This window comes from Engystomops pustulosus, chromosome 11, assembly GCF_040894005.1.
Source record: "Engystomops pustulosus chromosome 11, aEngPut4.maternal, whole genome shotgun sequence".
Lineage (NCBI taxonomy): Eukaryota > Metazoa > Chordata > Amphibia > Anura > Leptodactylidae > Engystomops > Engystomops pustulosus.
The window spans coordinates 39,039,861-39,061,165 of NC_092421.1; the positions used below are offsets into that span (position 1 = coordinate 39,039,861).

Below are 21,305 nucleotides of genomic sequence, written 5' to 3' on the forward strand. Positions count from 1 at the left end.
GAGGTCTTTGGGGATCCCCTGTGAATAGTTTGATCAGCCCTTTCTTCTGGTTCCCCAGGCGCCAGACTTGTTATTTTTTTGCATTGAATATTTATATCTGTGTTACCCTTTTTGTATAATAACCCTTTTTAATTGAAAGCACTGTCCTTTGATATTATAAGTCTATTTAATAGCCTTCTTGTGTTCTAATGATTCCATAATTCTGAGGAGACGTTACCTACATTGATTTCTTAATTTGTGACTAATCTATTATTGGTGCATAATATATCTGTCAGAGAGCTATCAGAGCACAGTGCATTGAGACCCGGAAGGCTCTCTTCCTGAACTGCAGTCAGATCCAGTCAGCGAGGACCTAGGCTCCTTACACTCGAGCACAATTATACATTCATGAAAAAAAAAAAAAAAAAAACAAGATTAAGTTGCTCACACTCTCCAAGACTCTTAAACATCTTTCAGCTCCCCACAAAAATGCGACTAATTTTTCTTCATCTTCATCACTGTCGAGATGATTCACACATTCTTTCACTGTAGGGAAAATAAAATGCATAGTTAACATACCAGAGACAAGACTACATGCTGCACGTTGAGAAAACAAACATGTAAGCTATGTCATACCGACCTTTATCTACAATATGGTCCAGTCCACCTAAAAGCCTTAGCTCCTCCTTAAACCAATCTCCGGCACGCTTGGAAGTTAAGGACAACAAAGTCTCCATCGCTAAATGGCCAGTCTGAAAGCAAAAACAAAAATCATCATCAAAACCTTGTATACAAACAGATATAGCACAGCAACTAAGCGGAATTGCAGTTTTGCAACCAGGACTTACTGTGATATTTTCTAAATCGAGATGTTTGTTGTGAACGGTTTCACAGAGCTTTCTAATTTTCTCTTTTATTTTGTTCATATCCTTCTCATTCATGTGCCTGGAGGTGGTGTCTTGCTCCATTTCTAGAAGTCTAATCATGAGGTCTAAACTAGCTCGGTCAAGGTCCATGTTCAAGCGGTCTCTGCTCAATATGTACATAAGTGCAGCGGTACAAAGTGCTAGATTCTAGAGAAGGGGAATATTACACACAATGTATTAACATGTACATTCATTCCTAACATGTCAAAATTGTTTACTAACTGCACGCCATGTGTGAGCGCACCCTGACAGAAGGTAGTGCAATCCATGTGTAACGTTATTATAATACATTTTCTGGTGGTTGGTACATTGACTGTACAGCCCCTCTCATGCTGTTATTTTTTTGTTTTGTTTTTTTTAAAGGTCAATTAAGTAAAAGTTAATGGAATAACAGATAGTTTTTGTTATTGTGTAGAAGGGAATTTTTCTAATATATTTTTGGGAACATATTTTCACGAATACAGCTGGTGACGGGTTCCCGTAGAGTCCTAGTAACTGACACCCTTCTTTTAGCTAAAAATTCAACTTTAATCTATATTCCATGGAGTCATAGGGGGCATACCCTGCTTGGCCGGCCCCTCCCATTCAATCCTCCCCAAATTACAAATTTCTTCTCAGCATGTTATGTCATGTTTGCAATGTCTTCCCCATGTATGTATCTGATCAAATGATCACAACATGCCTCCTCCATGGACATCTACTCCTACCCATCTACCATGGAGGCATGCTGTGATTTCATGGATTTTCATTCACTGGTTTAACCCCTTAAGTATCTAACAAATTTTACTTTCCCGTGATGTTATTTATTATTCCATGCCGTGTACTGGGAAGCGGGAAAAAAATTCAAAATTAAAAAGAAAAGGTTAACACCCACGATGGGTGCAAGCACCGACCGAGGGTGTTAGCGGTGGGTCTTTGTTGCGATATGCAGCAAAGCCCATCTCTGTATGAAGAGGGTTCAGCCCGTGAGCCCTCTTCATACACCCTTCATAGCTCTGTGGCGGATATATCAGTCAGAGAGCGTGAAAAGGTTAAAAAAATCATTTGGATATTTTACTTTAAAAAAAAAAAAAGCTAAAAGAGAAGATCCTGCAAGAGAAGCCACACACCAGCATGTAAGTGTGCTTGGATTACAATATTTCATCTTTCTGATAGATGTCTTTTAAAAAAAAGGCTGCCAGAAACCGAAAAACACTAAACAAAAAAACCCACCAAAAACAAAACATTGGTGGCCGGGAGGTGGCTGCTGGAAAAAACCGTAACTTCACGGCCCCTCCCGGAGCTGTATAATAGAGGACAGGTTGGTGTGGCAGGCCACCTCAGCAGGCCGGAAGCTCAACACATTGCAGCTTCCGTACCCCTAAAACACCGGGAGTGATAGCTGAGGCAAGTAATTATATAATCACATTTTTTAAGCAGCCCTCTCCCAGCCACAAATGTTTTTTTTTTTAAGTCTCGGACAACCCCTTTAAGAAACTATGATAAGTTTCACAGTGTAAAGTTTATGATAAGTTTAACAGCTTAAAAGCAAACTGAGGAGAATGTTAACGCTTTCTGCTTACTTCCTGGCTGTACATTATTTTTAACCATCAAGCAGAAAGTGAGGGGTTAATCCTCAACTGTGGGAGCACACAAGGGGACATCAAATACAAGTTCATAGTCAGGCTCCATAGACACACACAGTACAGAATGAAATACAGATCTCTACAAGAGGTAGCATGCAGCACGTTTTTGTAAAAACAAAGCTGAATTTCTTACTGAAGTATATTAGAAAATGTTAACACTTCCCCCAGACACAATATTAAAAATTATCTCAAATGATTTAAGTTTTAAAAGCGGTATATGAGGGACATTCATGACAGGTGGATCAGATACTTCAAAATCCCTTTTAATAGAGGGGCAGGACAAAGAATTGTACATACGCCAGTGCATGCGCTATGATATCAAGAGTTCTTGCTATAGACAGCTTTGTAAAAGGGATCTATCAAAAAGTTTCTGCAAAGAAAACAGTTCTAATAGCTTATAAAATGAAAGCTAAGCTCTGATTGGTTGACATGAGAGAATAACACTTTTGGTAAATGAGGCCCAGTGTGTTTACTACAGATGAATATGTACCGGGTGATGCTGACTGTCATCCAGTGTTTTAAAGACCATGGCTACCATCCCATGTGCTCGCAGGTGCATTCGGAAACTTGGCATTGCACACTTTGTTGCCAAGCTGATAACACTGTGGAAAAAAAATAGAAGTATTTTGAATACAGCCACATTCTAAGCCACAAACATGATGTAAAGTGCATCCAATAACCCACTGTAAGCTTACACTAAGCTAATAATAGCCAAAAGCAAAAAGAGGTTTCAAACAACACCCTCCAGCGCAGTGACTTAGCGCTAAGTGTCCGATATATCAGACACAGGGCTGATGCCGGTTCTGCTCAAGAATTTAACCGGCATCGGGACACACGGGGTGCCGGCTGTGACCGATACCTGACACCCCAGTGTAACACCCACGGTCGTAGTGAGCTCCGATCGCGGGTGTTTAACCCATAAATGTAGCAGTCATTCAACAAGCCTTGGGGCCCGGGGGTGGTTTGTTCTTGGGAGGCGCTTTCCCCCATGATCGAACACGGGCCGTTTTTGGGAGGGAGCCGATCGTTGCCAACACTGCCAATACCCTGCATTACATCAGTATTGCAAGAGTTTTATCATCAACAAGCAATCAGATGTGCTGCCATCTTTTTGAAGTCGCCTGCGCCGATTGGCTGGAAAACACCCGCCATTGGTGCCGGCACCGATCAAGGGTGTTACCGTTAAGCCTTTGCTGCAATATGCAGGGCTCAGGACAGGGCTCAGTCATCAGTAAGAGGTTAAGAAGCAAACTCTGAAATAGCATCTGATCGAAGAAGGTTCCCTTAGCACATCACCAGGGCACCTTCCTAGCATGCTCCATTATATCCCACCTATCTTGCCATCTTCCACACTTTTTAGAGAAGTATGGTACACAAAAGATCAATTTGTAGAGTAAAAACACTTCTCCCAGCTTTGAGTATTTTTAGCCACAAGGGGGTGGGGGAGTACTAGCTGTGTTTGTAATGGCCATTAGAGGATATGGGGGAAGAATGTAACAGTATGACATTCATCTCACCTAAGGCATCTTGTGTTTATGGGCTGATTACTCTTCAATCCACTCAGCAGGTATTCAATGTCATCTGTGAACTCCTGGTTTTCACCAAACTCCACCACATCATTGAAGTGCTTGACGTGTTGTACGACGGTGTACAGCTGAAAGAAACGTACATCACAGGCAATGGTAATTATCTCATTAGTCCTACACTTATGATCTTTATTATTTGTAACAAAAACCCATTGTTGATGGAAAGAGAACTGTATTACTCATTTGCACCTACATTCTGGCAAAAGCACAGTGCATATATTTAGCCAAAAAATATGTATTTGTGCACAGAATTTTATGTGTAGACAAATTTTTGTCGTACACAAAATAAAATACATGTATTCATTACAGTGCAACATTTTATTAAAGAGGACCTGTCACCCCCAAAAAATACCACCAAATATTTACCCTCTAATCCTGTCCCCAGCCCCTTTATATATTACATTTTTTTTAAAAATCTATGTTTGCAAAGTTTGTTTTAATCGATCCGACCTCTTACCAAATATCCTTGTATTCTGTCCCCTGACAGTCAGCGGTATTCATGAGGGGGCCGGCCGACACACCCCCTCCATGCCCCTATCAGCAGCTCTACCTTTAAGAATAGCCGTCAGCAGCGTGTATATTGCGCAATCGCTGCCGGATCTCTGCGATGCAGCACACTGACAGCACCAGCTGCGGCGCACTGTACTGACATCAGCTGCGCTTATTCACAGCACCGGCCGAACATTCAACCGATTGTGAATAAGCCCCTCTGTGGTCTATTGCACAATATACGCGCTGCTGCCGGCTATTCTTACAGGTCCCCGACTGACAGGGGCTATTCTGTGCAAAGTACAACAGAAACTTCCAAAATTTCTTCTAACTTAGGGAATCTCACTTAGACACCTGAAGGGACCCCCATGAGCTATAATGGGAATCTCTCAGTCCTACATGGGGACCATTACTGCATGCAGATGTTGTGTACTATTAACTGCATCTACTGCCTCCATTTCTTAGGTTGTAACATATCTGAATGACTAATTATTCAGTACTTCTTACAAATTATTATTACATTGTCTACTATAGTTAAGATAACAATTATCAACCAATAAAGAATTATCTAATCTTAAAAGCTAGTTTAGGTGAAAAACAGTAAAACCAAGGATATGAGTAAGAGAAAAAATAAACTCACTTCTTTGTGCTCCTTCCTACATTTCAGTGCAGTCACCATGTCTTGATAGGGCTGAGTGGGAATTGTCACCGTTTTGATAACTTTAGGAGGAGGAGCTGGCGCTTTGAAGACACCATCATCTTTTGGAGCTGAAGTCTCAGATGGTTTTGCCTATAATCATGTAACACACAAGTTAAAAACTGAACAGACGGTGAAACGTGCTCTCTTAGACTAAGTATTACTCAGGGGTCTGTGGAAATCTGAAAGTTTATTACAATAGGGGAAAAAAGACCTTTCAGGAGGTGGCCAAAAAGCAGAAAAGGTCTGCCAAGGTATCTGCATTCTTGGGAACTAATCAAAAGTGTGGATGGGTGCGACTGCTTCACCAGTCAAGCAGAGAAACTAAGCGTCCAGGCCTCAGCTTTCATAAACCAACATGCTGCCAAAAGGTTTTAGACTTTCAAACCTTTTTCAGAGTGGTGTTGAGCGGAAAAGAGCAAAGCAGTCTAACCTAACACGCCATGAAAGATCAAATGCAAGCAGGGCTTAAGACATGAGGATATGGAAATGTTATGTTATGTTTGGACAGACGCCTGGTTAAGAGAAAACTTAGAAAACCCACAGTCAAAACTGTACTACATTCTGACTGAGTTCCTTATATTTAGTATGTCTTGTCACAAATCCTTAATGTTTACTTACTGGGGCAGATTGAGCTTTGGACGCAGGTAAGGAAGGAAGCTCCTCTGCTTCTGGTTGGTTCCAGTGTCTTGCATTATAAACAGCTTTTGTTGGGGACTATTAAAAAAAAAAAATTACAAACAACATGTTCATTGCTTAGGTATAACCATTCATGATGCATCCTTGACATTTCAAGCGTGAACATATTCCAGAAGTCCTCTAACACAAGCGCCGCATCATAGGAAGTAACCATAGTCATAAGCTTCTGTTTGGTTCCACTTTACGCAGTAAATGAAGTCGCCTTAATAGAAACCGACTTCACTGAGCGTGTGCCGTAGATCCATGGATGGCATTGGCTTCATGGAAGAAACACATGGATGACAAATTTGCCTGTCACAATGGACTCATGTGTTTACTTCCTACAGCACATGTGGTACCACATTTGGCGCTTGTATGGAATCTAAGAATGCAATACAAATGTACAGGGGCGCAGCTCAGCCCAATCACATATGTGTCGCTAAAGCACATTGTATGTTACAGCTCCCTGGTTACCGTAATTACTCGAGTATAAGTAGAGACCCCTAATTTTTCCACCAAAAACTGGGAAAACCTATTGACTCGGCAGGCGCGCCCTGCAGCCTGATACAGAAGACGACAGGCGTGGAAGACAGAAGAGGAGCAGCGCTGCGCATCGGGGGAGCAGCGCTGCGCATCGGGGGAGCAGCGCTGCGCATCGGGGGAGCAGCGCTGCGCATCGGGGCCGCCGGAGGGCGAGTATACACTTTTTTTTTTTTTTTTTTTTTTAGTACTGGGCTCTTTTGCTGATGTTTGTATAAGCCATGTGTTTTGTGCTGAAAACCTCGGCTTATACACGAATGTATACAGTATCTTAATTCTTACATCTCTGAGTTCTGGTATCCAAATTGGGTCCCTTTCACAAGACATTTATGTCAACTTTTATGTCAACTGTATACTAGCTCTCAGAACAGCAGCTAGATTACGGCCGTCATAGAAGTGCATTATGCACGGCACAGTATGGTGACAACACTTGTGTACATACGTATAGCCCAGCTGCTTGGCTCCCTATGATGAGGGGAAGGGTGAGCAGCAATCACCCAAACATTTTACACCCAGGTCCTGGCCTGGGCATAGCAGATGTGCGTGTGAGGGGGGCCTAAAGGCGACTGACATACAATAGCACAAGTCCAAGGAAGACACACACACACAAATACACACAATAACTCATGAAGGTATACAAATCAATTTGTTTTATAATAAAACAAAAATTAGGTAATTATACCAAATAGAACCAGATATTTACCCGTTTTGGTCCACTGAATATTTTTCGGGTGCCATCTTTATTTTTATCTCCTGCTCTGCTGGCAGGTTTCTTAAACACCTCAGGGACAGCATATGGATCTTCTGCAGAATCTACATAAAAAGAGAAATGACACAAGCGATAGGAAAATAATTTAGAAATATTGCAGAAAGGGAGAAAATCTAAATATCAAATAATATTACAGATTATTGCCTTTTAGTTTTATTAAAGTCTCCCTTCCTATGTCTATGGCACCTGGTTGGGTTTAGCAGATGCCGTTTCACGGCACAGCGCCCGAGCCGGATGGACATGGAAAAATTTAGGACTTGTCCTATATTTTGACGTATTATAGCGCAGCCGCTTGGCTTCTCCACCTGGCTGTATGCTACAAACTTTCTGATTCCTTAAATTACATATTTATATCTCATTATACTTTCTAGCAAGACCATTGGAGACCTTGCAGTTTCAGTGATTGCGCATTATACCACCCTCACAGGGCTTATTCGCATGGCCACTTTCAGTTCTTAAAATATGGACATAAAATAGAAGATACCAAGCTACTAGGTCAAGATTCCTGTCGAAGATGTCAATAAAAGCACTTGTAAGTGCTCCGAATATGCAATAAAAGAGCTTCTAGACAGATCCACTGAAGCCGTTGGTCTCCGTTCACAATGTGTTCTCAGATGGATCCTATATGGTTTTATCGGCTTCTTTATGTGGACTAGAGAGAGAACAAATCCATAGTGCAAATCGCCCACACTTTTAAAATGTTGTTAAAAATATTCTCACAAAGAACGATAAAATAGTGCTTTGTATAAAATCTATGTTTACACAAGCCAGCAAATGTATCTGCCCGACCCTGGGTCTCGCCATATGGCTTCTTCTGGGGCATGGCCACAACCACACACCTTTTTATACTGCAAGAGTCTACACATAAAATGAACAAAAATATTTAAATACAGGCAGTCCCCTAGTGAAGCTCTCTGGATACTTTACTTTAGCCCCAGACTGCAATGATCAACTGTAAGGTGTCTGTAATGAAGCTTTATTGATAATCCTTGGTCCCATTACAGCAAAAAATTTTCAACTCACTGGGGCAAAAAAATTTTTGTCTGGAACTACAATTATAAAATATATACTTCCAATGTGCATACAAATTCAACTTAAAAATAAACCTATGGAACCTATCAGAAGGCTCCAAACGGATTATTCAGAATTCCTGCTTAACCAATGAAAACAGGAAATCTGATCACTAATCAGTTTACAGAACGCCAGGAGCAGCACACCATCCTTATATCCTTACCGTCAGGAGATCGCCTCCTCTCTATGGATATGTCCATTATTATAGTGAACTGCCAATGAAAATATACAACAGTGAACACTTCTACTTCTTAACCAATCATAGGGGCACCTAGCCTCTAGGGGGATTTCAATTGTTGCGAACCACCAATAGAAATATACCAAAAGAGACACACCTATTATGAATTCCAACTAACAGAGAATGAATTACAGGAGGACACACCTTTCTAACAACCAATCAATAAGATGCCTACATTGTAACGTACCACCAATAAGTGCCCTAGTGTGGGGTACACCCCCTTCCCGACAATCCAATCATAAACGTGCCTCTCTTATATGGGGATTAACATTGTAAAATGCAAATGCAAGTGATCGAGGAGAAAAAAAGCCACATATACACAGTCTTAACATGCTGCTTTCAGTTTAACAAAATATAGAAGAAAATAAATTTGCAGGTTACTACTCTTTTCTTCACCCCTATTTTAATAATAACCTGTGTATTAGTAAAGTAAAAATACCTGTACAAACTTAATATTCTAACGTTATATACACTGTTCACACCCTAAATTTGAGTCTTAACTAGCACGTCAGAAGAACAGGGCACAAATTGAAGACTCGAATTGAAGAACATAATCGGAATATTAAAAAAGATTTAATGACACACTTTGTCAGCTCAGTTTATACAAAAAGATAATAGGGATCCCAAGAGGTTAATTTTTATGGGTTTAGAAATCGGTACTAGTAATTGGGGGTCGGAGGGGTTAAACAAAATTAAATCAGAGAGAAGCCTGGCGGATATTACACCTGATTACTTTGACCCCAAAAGGCTTAAATAAAGATTTTGAGATAAAGTTGCTAATTAAGACAAATGTAGGGTGTGAAGAGGGTGTGAGTATGTAAGGATAGATTTTTATTACGTTAGTAGAGATAATTTTCACTTCACTAATACACAGGTTATTAATATAGGGGTGAAGTAGAATAATAAGCGACTAATTTATTTTCTTCTGTATTTTGTTAAACTGAAAGCAGTATGTTAAAACTGCATGTATACATGGTTTTTTTCCCCTCGATCACTTGCATTTTTACAATGTTAATTTCCATAGGAATGGGGGGGGGGGTGTATACCACACTAGGGCACCTGTTGGTGGTACAATACAATTTAAATTCCCATAGAGATGATGCATCTTATTGATTGGTTAGAGAGGCATGTCCTCCTGTAATTCACTCTCTATTGGTTGGAATTTCCATAAAAGTGAGAGGCTTATCCGATTGGTTGGACAATACAATGATAAAGTGATAAAGTCCATAGCATCAAGGTATATTTCCATTGGTGGTTCACAACAATTGAAATCCCCATGGAGAGTAGGCACCCCATGATTGGTTAAGAAGTAGGTGTGTTCACTTTTGCATATTTGTAATGGCAGTTCGCGATAAAGGACCACCCCATAGAGAGGAGGCGATCTCCTGATTGGATATAAGGATGGTGTGCTCTTCCTGACACTCTACAAACTGATTAGTGATCCGAATGAATGTTTTCATAGGTTAAACAAAACTAGCAGGAATTTTGAATAATCCGTTTGGAATCTTCTGATTGGCCCATATAAGGCCATGTAGTAAAACCGGGGAAAGTTAAAGTTCCATAAATGGTTTTGAATGCAATGTAATATAGAAATTATATACAAGATATTTGTAAAAACATATAGTTGCGAAAACATAGATTTTATACATTCTTTGTGAGTATAATAAATATTTTTAATAATATTTAAAAAATGTTGGTGATTTGCACTATGGATTTGTTCTCTCTCTGGTCCACATGAAGGCGGTGATAAAACCATATAGGATCCGTCTCAGAAACTGTGGTGTGTTTTCCTGAACAGTGTGCATGGAGACCAAAATTGAGGTAGTAGCTTGGTATCTTCTACTTTATATTTGCTGGTCTTCAGTTTGACTTGCTTAAAAGCCAATACATTTGTGAGTATTTTTAACAAAAAATTTGTTCTTCTTAAAATATGGACAGTGTAATGGTTTTATTTGCAGGGCCAAATGCCTAACAAGGACACCGTAGTTATCTATGATAGCAGAGGTCCCTGCCTACTTTTAAGTAAAACAAGGACCAAATTGTGCCTTGTGACCTAATGTACAGAGAACTCGTTTTAACCTGTCCTGAAAACCAAATCAGGACAACACTTATAATTTACAGCGTGGCAACCTGGCTTGGTCAATGTGCGGTGAGAAAGTGTGCTCACCGCCCTAAGTGCCGGTGTCATAAACCTCAATGCAGGTCGTGTGCATGGGGCCCAATAGAAGGATGTAGATGGAGAACTCACATCCAGTATGAAAGGTTGCCACCCAAATAACGCAGTCACTGCTATGGCCTGCCATCAGAAAAATGCCCTTCCTGCAGCATGGAGTGGCTCAGGAAACTGCCCCAGCAGTCTTTCAGGCTCATTAGCATAATTGTAAAAGTTGGTTTTAAAAGGAAAGAGGTCATGGATAACAACAGAGGAAAATGAATGGTGGATAACGGAAGGTGAGGACAGTTCCTGATGGCCTATTTAATATGAAGACTGAAGTGGTGATAAGGGGACGGATTGCTACTCTCACACATCTGCTACCACATTGCTCTCTGCCACACTTGCAGTAGCTATGAAGAGTCGGGGGACATCTCAATACAGTGGAGGTGAGTCCGTATGATAACATTTTTCTGAAACGGAAGTCAGACATGTCATTCTATGTAATGCAATGAAGGCCCGTGGGAGAGCTACAGGATTTTCTGAGATTGGTGATAAGACAACCCCATTGATCAGCTTGACCTGCACAATGCAGAGAGCTGGAAGCAGGCCTCTCTCCGTACACTGCATGATGGCCATGCCAGACTATTATCACTCAACACAGGGGTGGTCTGAACTTTCCTGAACTATTCTACATCTACCTGCAATCTAACTAACTTTCTATTATACTCACCTTTAAGGGGAGTCTTTCCACGGCTCTGGAATTGGTCATGTGACGGCGCATCTTATACTCTCTCCACTTCCGCCGACGTAAATGCCACATCACTCACAACTCCTGCACGGCATGGACGCGAAAGTCTATGCACATGCTGGGCAAATACGCACGCACCGTAATACACAGCAGGTGTCGATGTGTATGTATATAAACTTTTGCGAACTCATGAGGGCATCGTCACAAAAGAGCTTACTACAATTAATGTGTGACCAACCCTATGACATATGTGAGCACACCAACATACATGTGCCATCACATATGTTGTGGAGCAGGTGGGGTATGTTTGTCACATATGAGCACCTCATATGTGACAATCCTCTCCACTACATATGTGACCATCCACATGTGAAGAAAAATGTAATCAACCCACATTACGGCATATGAGCTTGTGGGATGGCCGCAGTTGTCGCAGGGAGGTGGTCACATATGATCACATCTGAGACAGCCCCCCCTAGCATGTGACTACCCCCCAATCACATTCATACCACAATAACCAGCTTTAATTTGAAATGGGGTCAAAAGATATAAATCTAATTGCAGTGAAAATGGTGTCACCAATTGACAAATGAAAGTTCTACTTTATTCTTTGGGTCTGTGCAATCATGGGGATACCACATTTATATAGGTTTTATAATATTTTCATTCTCTGTGCCCTAGGCAGGAAACAAAAAGGTGCAGCGGGCCCGATGCAGCAGAGCCTGGAAGGTGCAGCGGGCCCGATGCAGCAGAGCCTGGAAGGTGCAGCGGGCCCGATGCAGCAGAGCCTGGAAGGTGCAGCGGGCGGGGTTGCCAGCACCGTGTAGGCTGGAATGGGTGGATACAGGCTCTGCTGTGTTTACAACACAATGCACTGTGGGGAGTGTAGTTTTTGCAGCACAAAATCGTCCATACAGAAAGCTGAGATTGTAAACATTTGCAGGCTGATGTGTAACCATATATGCAGGGAGGATTTAAAGTTTGAATCAAGGTAAGGGATTGTCATTAGGATCATGAACTACGAATACTGGAGAGGATTTTTAAGAGAAATTAGCTGCAAAAAGCACAGCACGGTGACTGCACAGTACACAGGCCTTAATAGACATTCAAGACCTCGAGGTCCAAATGAAAATACATCACCCTCCAAATCTGGGCCAATCCCATTAAACCACCTCCTTGTTTTGACATCCCCCATCGAAAGGATTACATTACCTTAACATTGTAGGCCAGTCTTTTCCTAGAACTTATACTTATAGGTTTACTTGGTTCTCTCAACTAACGGAGAATATATTATTTGGAGAGAAAACTACAATATTTTTGTTGTTCATTGCAACACAAGAATTAAAATATTTCACTGTACAGGATGTATTAACTTCTTAAATGCAGAATTGTAAAACCTAACTGATAGATTTAACATGTTTTATTTAGTAGACCTTTTTTGTAAATTGATATGTTCTGTACATTAAAGTAAACCTACCATCACGGATCTACCTACTTAGTGGCAGTATGCACATTTTCTAAAAAAAGCTACTGGGGCGTGGAGTAGCCGGAGTTGAGTATACACATTGCGGCTACTCCACGCCCCAGTAGCCTTTTTGATCCTCCTATCAAATATCTTCAGCACGCAGCTACAAGGAACCTCACCCACGAAGCCGGAGTTCTACACATGTCCACAACGCAGGCTACACGATCTCCGCTCCGAAGCCGGAGATACTGCGCATATGTATAACTACAGCTTTGCGGACGAGCGCAGCTCCTTTTAGATATCTGGGTAGGAGAATCAAAGAAAATTTGCATATTACCCCAATACCAAATTATAAAAGATAGGTTGGAGCCATCCTTACATTTGTAAGATGCAACTACCTAGGGAGATCCGTGGTGGTAGGTTTCCTTTAATCACAGGACAGCTGTATCATGACCTTAGTGGTTATGTGCCATAGAGACATGGGTCACTGGTTGGTTGGCAGACATGTAAAAGGTTTTATCCTATCCCAATTTTCTTAAAATAGCACAATCCTTTAAAGAGACAATACAATAATTTTTGGTTACCCCCAAAATTATCAACCATGCTCTGATTTTAACTCAATGATTACACTCTTTAAGTGACCCAATTACCCTTGAAGGATATGAGAGAAGGATCAGAGAAAACTTCAGAAGACATGAAGGACAGCTGGAGCCCACCACCTATTTCCCTATGTGAGCAGCTACACATCTATGACTTACCTTTGCTTTTGCTCGGTAGAGGACTACTACTGCTCATGGGTTGAGTGGTGAGTGGCTTCTCTGTGGTGTAAAATGAGCAGTTTTTGCTTATTAAATTCTACAATAAAGTGTATCCAACAATAATTCAAATGTTTAAATAAATCTTTCCAATATTACTTACCAATATTATTGGCAGACTGCATACTTTGCATATTGATGCTGCCTCCTAAGCTCGGTAAAATGGACTCTTCCATCATTGCTGTATTCTTGGCTTTCTTTTTGGATTTTCTTTCTTTTTGCTGCCATTCATCTTCATCCTCATCATCACTTTCACTCAAGTCGTCAAATCCAAAATACTTTATTCTATAGCTCGACTGCCCAAATGGTTTAGAGCCGCTGTAGTCATCACCAGCACCTTCCTCTTGTTCATCAAAGCCAAAAAACTCCAGTTTGGCATCCTTCTTAGATTTAGAGTTACCTGGGCGAAACCTGGTGGTAGTTTTTGTTGTTGCAAGATCAGCTTTTTTCCGTAAACGTCCTGCCTCCCCTAAATCAGTAGAAGGGCTTGTAGTAAACTCATCCATACTGCGCTCCATGCTATCCTGTATGGTAACATTACATACAGACAAACATGACGGGTGAAGGACTGTATAATCTCTAGTCCGACCAGCGGGCCTAAAACCACTGCTTTTATTCACAGCATTTGTCTTATCTGTCGCACTGTTAGATTTGCCTGAACCATCTAAAAGTTTATCAAAGTTTGATGAACCCTGTGTAGATTTTGCTTTGCTAGACCTACAGTATGTCCTACAATTACTAAGTTTTACATAACCTTGGCCAACATCTTCAGTCATCTGCTCCTCTGGGCTGATCGGTTGTTCCTTGAACTGGATGTAATCATCTTCAACCTTAGGACTTTCGACCTTAGGACTACTTGCACCTAAACTGAGCTCAAGGTCAGGACTCCCCGAGTTGTCCTCAGTCAGATCCTCCCAGTCAAACAGTCCAAATTTCTCTCTAGTCTGATCTTTCTGTAAAGGAGAATCTGATTTCTTCACAGGTTCCAAACCCCAGTCATCCGTGTCAGTGGTGAAACTCGAGAGGAAGGATTCCACAGGTTTTTTGCTACTATTACAAGATTTTGTGGAAACTCCAAAATTTAACATATCAAATGTTTTCTTGCTGTCCAAGCTGCTTGTTTGAGAACTGCAACTGTTTTTATCTTCCACAAAACTCTGTGCGTTACCTAATGAGGCAGAAATAGAAGAGACAAAAACTTCAATACACATGACTTTATACACCCAGGGTTAAGATTAACATTTCTGTCCTATTTAATTACATGGAAATTATTAAACCTCTGTCTGAACTGGAAAACATCAGACGTATTGCACCTTAACCGCCAATTATATGCTGAGGCATCATTAGTCAGGCTAGTTACAGGCGATCCTACGAGCTGCTGTGCTATGAACAGGTTAGGTTGAGGATAATAATAGGTTCACAGCAATGTATGAAACATGATGCACCAACTCTGCCCTGTTCACACTTCACCAGATCTGCTCTTCAACGCCACCACACCAGGGCTCACGTTTACTTCGTTATTTTGGTTTACTTTGTAATATATTGAATTTCAAATGCCCCAGCTTTTTGTTTACCCCTCCCCTTTCCTCTACTAAGGAAATATGCAGATCCTAATCTTAATTGAGAACCTGTGCCTTCACCCTTTAATGTGGGGACATCTTTATATGCCCTCATTTCACTATAGAACTTTAACCCAGACAAAGCACAGGCAGAGGTCTTAATACCAGTACATGCAAAATGGATGCCTGTACGAAGAGGAAAAGAGTATTATGTATTTTTTCTCATCTTCCAAACTGTCCTTACGCTTGCGGTTCTCATCAATGGCAATAATGGGTCTTGTGATTAGACAGAGTGGGGCGATTATTGAATTCCATTATCCGGCACTGTTCAGTAAAAGCTGCCGATGCTCGATCACATGACACATTAGTAAGAAAGTCGTGTCGATGACCAGCAGTGCTCAACAAGTGGTCCAGGGAAGAATCGCAGTGCTTTGGGTGCTGAGGACACTACCTTGGTGAACCAAATTCCTCATTAGAATGCAGTTGGTTATCACACTTAATTTTGTTCCTTCTCTGGCATTTTCCTTCTACTGGGAGTTCCATGTATGTAATTTACTACTAGCGTTAAACATGTGATACAATGCCAGTCCCATGTTCCGCTGATTAAAAAGGTAAAACCTCGAAAAAATACATATAATGGAAATCTATCATCAAAATCATCTGTGATAAACCAGGGGAACTTACTCATATGGGAGATTAATCATGTGCCAATATGGTGCCATTATGAGAGCAGCCACGCCACCCATGTCTGGCCAGATACATCATGAGGCTTAGGTGTCTTGATGTATCCGGAAGACGGCGTGTACTTTTGCTTAACAAGTTAAAGAAACCCCCTTGCCCAACCCCTCCACCGGACGCCACACACAGTCACGCCCACAGTGCGTGGAGGTGGCGTATTCGCCATTTTGCGCTGCTCAAGAATTTGTGATTAGTTTCTACATCAGAAAACTCCTCTAAGGCTTGCTCTAGGGCAATTCGGAATTACGATTTAATGTAGTGTGACATCTGAGTAGAGTGATAGCACAAATTTTAAAGTTTATGTATATGAAAACATGATGGGGCTGTGCTAGTAAAAATAACTTGTCCTGGTGCTATGACAGCATAGACCAGCGGTGGCGAACCTATGGCACGGGTGCCAGAGGTGGCACTCGGGGCTCTTTCTGTGGGCACTCAGGCCTTCACCCCAACACAGGGTTTGCCAGACAGGACGCAAGGCTACGTCCTGCGGTCCAACATAGCCCTCAACTTGCCATGCTCAACACCATTTTAAAGCGACATCCTTGGCTGTCAGGGCTACAGGAGGAATGAGAAGGTGTGGATAGAGATAGATTATTGTTGGATCTCCTGCTCTGGGAACTCCAATTCTTCCTCTTCAGGGGACCATGGAGGGAAGCTACAATCCAAATTTCTCTATGATCTTTCTATTGCATTAGTGAACTCATGATGCTAATACGATTGAAACCTGTGATACAGCAGGGATCAATAAGTTACTGCTTACGTTGTCAAGTTGGCACTTTGCAACATGTAAGTGGGTTTTTGTTGTGCTTTGGGCACCCTATCTCCAAAAGGTTCGCCATCACTGGCATAGACCATACTATCAGAAAAATTCAGCAGTTAATCTTTTGCTTGCCGATGTTAAATATTTTAAAACTGGGTTTTCATTAAAAATCTTATTGGGCATCTGCAGCCTACCTGTATTCTTTAAGACTTCTTAGGTGAGTTCTATAGCAGACATCCACTTACAGTATTTGACATAAAGACAGAGATGGCACCACTAGCGTAAATGTACAAGTTAGTGGAACGGAAGCAGTAATCCCACAGCCATTCCGCAAGCTTCAGAAACAAGACACAATTAGCTTGTTTCTGATTAGGATACTGCTGCAGTCTGAGCTCAACATATGCACTGCAAAGGTTGATTTTTTCCAACAGCAATATTAAAGGGACATATAACTTTTCTACAGCAGATGAAAAATCGGCAGCAAATTGTTTCTGCTTAGCATGTTTGGGATTGCCTTCAATCCCCTACACTACTCTACGCTGCTCTATTACGCTAACAAAAATGACTTCTGTCAGAACATGGCATTTTGAACATGTTTGTAGTAATTTCTCAATATACTGACTTGCCAGTTTCTCCAGTAGTTTTACTATACATTTGCCAATGCTGCATAGCAGCCCGTTAGAAAGATAGAGAGATCTAGATAGAGAAATAGAAAGAGATAGATCAATCCATCAATAATTAAAACCAAAGAATGGCAGACCACCAATAGTTCTCTTGAAGAATATGTGGATACTTTACTCACACAGAGTGCAAAAAGGCAACATTTCGGTTCCTATTCGGGAACCTTTGTCAAGCTTGAAAGGAATGGAAACGTTATATAAACAGGTGGGCTCATGCTCATTTAGCTGAAACTATGTATATAGGACAGGAACTGCCTCTGATTCCAAGTTTCAGCTAAATGAGCATAAGCCCAACTGCATATAATGCTGTAAGCAGGACAAAGTCGTTGACAACTATAAAATGTAGCTGACAAGGCACTGGGGACATTGACAAGCAAATATATTGAGAACTAGGCAACATTAGTCATATATTACAGTGTATATCAGTGTATATTACAAACATGTTCAAAACGCTAAGCTCTAATGACAGAAGTCCATTATAGTATAACAGACAATTAGCTAGACTGAGCTATCGATGTAGTGTAGTTCACCTCTCATTAATAGCCTGGAAGTACCAAATAAGCGCTTAGGATCATTTTGCATTACACATCCTTTTCTCTAAGTTAAAGACCTTTCTTAACAATATCAATAGTGCAGGTAACGGTAACTTTGATCTATTTTTCTTCCTCCATCCCTCTGCAGTGACCCATGTTACTGTCAGCTATGGGATCCCCAGAGCACATAGATCCCCTTCTCACTAAAAGTTGGAGAGGAAGGACAAGCAAGCCCCGCCCATCCATTCAAACATTTGGGGATGGCCCAGACAATCAACCACAGCACATGGCTCTCTCTGACTGCCCCACGGACAATGAACGGAGCAGCAAGGCGCACGCAACACCCTTAACTTTCTGCTGTCTGCTTGCTTTGAGGGAAGGACGACTAAAAGGGCAGTTTCAAACTGTGGTTGTTCCATGAAATATTGACTTTGCCATGTCCCGTTTCACAAGTCAATCACAGTGTATAGGACGGGACTCCGATTATCATAGTTATACATGATAAAAGGAGTCCCGTCCTCCGTGCAGAACAGTAGTGATGAACTGTTTAAGGAGGTCACAAGATTAATACCTGTGATGGTTTTCTTAGGAGAGCTCAGATGTTTTTTGTTGTCTTCAGTGACCTTGTTTGCATTTTTTTCTTTTAATCCATATACCGCACTGTCAAAAGAAAGACACTTGTATGACACGTTGGATTCTGAAGCAATGGGGTGATCCATTCTGTTAAATGCATCGAACACCGGGGTGACATTTTCAGATCCTGTGGCAGCCATACGCTCTGGGGGTTGCTGAGTGACGCTCTTAGGCTGAGATATATTTTTTGAGGACACCGGCTTTGACTCTTCATCGCTATCAAATCCAAATGGATCCTCCGCCATGTCATCATCATCATCGACTTTGGTTCGCTTCGGGAGGTCTGCCACGTCCGGTTTGTGATTCTGTCTCTTTTGTCCTACTTTGGCCACAAATGTGGTCTCTCCCCATTTTGTACTAAGAGTGGTTCGTTTATTGGAGAAAACTTCATCAAACTTAGAATTTCCATTTCCACCCTTGCGGCTGTACGTTTTCCCAAATCTGGATGTCATATTGAAGCCTGTTTCATATTCTCTGTAACAGAAGCAGAAACATAAAATAAGACATTAAAAGTCTGACTACAAGCCATGACGTCATATTTACCCCGATACCCAACACCCCGGGAGAACAATGGAAATGATCACTCTGTTATGAACTAGAGTATCATGATTTGTTCTGTACATAATTAGGATGGAAATGTGCCCAATAGATAATTTTACTCTTTAGTCTATTTTTAAACTACTTTAAATAACAAACTAATAACAAAGTTCATGCATTTGTCTATAAAATGCCTTCAGCATTATAAGTTCTAAAAATATATTTCTTAGCATCTCATAATCAATATTAGGACAACGATGTATTTGGCCATAGACAAAAGCAATTTCACTTGTTAGGTACCAATGTGGTCAGTAGCTCCATGGAGCCGAACACTTCAGCCTTTTCCTGTATAGTGTATAAACTTCACATCTCAAAACTTTTCCTGCTACTGACAGATCTACAAAGAAATGGTGGAAATGGGCAATTCCTTACAAAGGCGACAGTGTCTCGTCACACAGACTTCAAGAAATACTTGTGATAAAGTATAAAACTGATCTGCAATGTGTGTTTATGTCCCCCATGATTTGTAAAGTGCTGTAGAATATAATAAGGCTATTTAAAGATTAACCATTTAAGATGCTAATAGTTGTACACAACACCCAGCAGATGACATTATCTCACCAATATATAACTGACCATATGTACTACTACCAATCAAGAGTAGGCAAAATAAATCTACCCGCATTCCCCACTATGGGGGTAGCAGAATCCAGATGAGGCCTGTAGCCTTCCCAGTATACCACTACTGGTAACACAACCTTAACATTACAGGTGTCATTCAGGATAAGGTCATTTTTGTCCTCAACTCCTCACCTTCCAAAAGCCTAACTTTATTTTTCAGCTTCAAAGGGCAAGTTGACAATTATTTCCCGTTCACAAAATAACTTTCAGACAGGTCGTGGTACAACTGATATGCCCCTCACTGCTTCAATAGTATGGGAGAATTGGAAATTCCAGAGCACAGCGCTCAGTTATCACTCCCTGCTATAATACCAGAGACAGCGAGCTCTTCCTATGACTGTGGGGGTCTCAGCAGTTGGGAATAAGAATCAATGTTGATAGAGAATATACTCCCAATATGTTAAAAAGAAAGCCCCATCTTTATTGTTAGGGCAAAATAAAATTCTTTGTATTAACATATTCTGACAATCATAGCAATTTTATTTTATTCTCTTGTGTGCAGTCGTCCACCACTCTCAGCATGGGAGAGGGAGGTGTTGCAGGCGCATAATTAGCAACCCGAAGCGCAGGATATCATGTCCCCGAGCTTGCCAACGACCGCTACGATAAGGTCCTGGAAGGGACTTCACAAGACCCTCCATCTCAGGCCATTTTATGGACAAGAATGGCAGCTGATGAAGTGAAAAGCATTTATTGAACCAAGGGCATTGTGAGCTGTATACTGGCAAGTCACCTTATTTCATACCCTCCACACATTACAGAAAACATCAAGTAAACCTATGATAACAGATAACAAGGGGATGCAGCTGTGGTTAAGCAATGAACTAAAGAAAATTTCACTTCTGAATTCCTAGGTGACCTGGCATCCAGGGATCTGCAGTGTACTCATTTATTAAATAGGGTTTGTTGTGCCTTCCTGAAAGGCCAGTGATCTATATGCTATACGGTTCAAGAGAATCTCCAAATACAGGCAGTGCCCGGGTTAATACAGGATGGGTTCTGTAGGTCTGTTCTCAAATTTAATCTGTATGTAAGACGGAACTGTATATTTTATAATTGTTATTTCTGACAAATGGATTTCAAAAATGTTGGGTTGTAGAAAGAACCAGGATAAACAATAAATATTCTTTACAGACAGCTTTGTTAAAGCCTGGGACTAAAGTGCAGTAAATTACAAAAATCCAGAGGTCCATTTGTAACTTTGAGTCTTCTGTAAGTCGGGTGTTCTTAACCCCTTCCCGCCGCGGTCCTTTTTCGATATTGCGTTTTCATTTTTCACACCCCACATTCAAAAATCTGTAACTTTTTTTATTTTTCCATGTACAGAGCTGTGTGATGGCTTATTTTCTGCGTAACAAATTACACTTCAAAATGGTGGTATTTAATATTCCATGGCGTGTACT

General features: G+C 41.0%; 1 protein-coding gene across 11 annotated transcripts in view; it reads right to left on the reverse strand.

The window, feature by feature from the left end:
- Positions 1-21,305, reverse strand: part of WAPL (WAPL cohesin release factor) — a 41,847-nt gene that overhangs the window by 13,568 nt on the left and 6,974 nt on the right. For 10 of the 11 annotated variants that reach the window (XR_011850722.1, XR_011850721.1, XR_011850720.1 and 7 more), the window contains 11 exons: positions 18,623-19,158; positions 13,885-14,949; positions 13,725-13,784; positions 7,224-7,333; positions 5,924-6,019; positions 5,246-5,395; positions 4,048-4,184; positions 3,021-3,132; positions 828-1,052; positions 620-731; positions 428-525 (listed from right to left, as the gene is read on the reverse strand). Coding sequence is in view for 8 of the 11 variants with exons in the window: in XM_072130489.1 (XP_071986590.1) it covers positions 428-525; positions 620-731; positions 828-1,052; positions 3,021-3,132; positions 4,048-4,184; positions 5,246-5,395; positions 5,924-6,019; positions 7,224-7,333; positions 13,725-13,784; positions 13,885-14,949; positions 18,623-19,136 (2,679 nt within the window). In the remaining 3 variants the exon portion in view is untranslated. Of the gene's footprint in view, positions 1-427; positions 526-619; positions 732-827; positions 1,053-3,020; positions 3,133-4,047; positions 4,185-5,245; positions 5,396-5,923; positions 6,020-7,223; positions 7,334-13,724; positions 13,785-13,884; positions 14,950-18,622; positions 19,159-21,305 lie in introns of those variants that run through there. The other variant, XM_072130490.1, reaches the window with a different exon arrangement.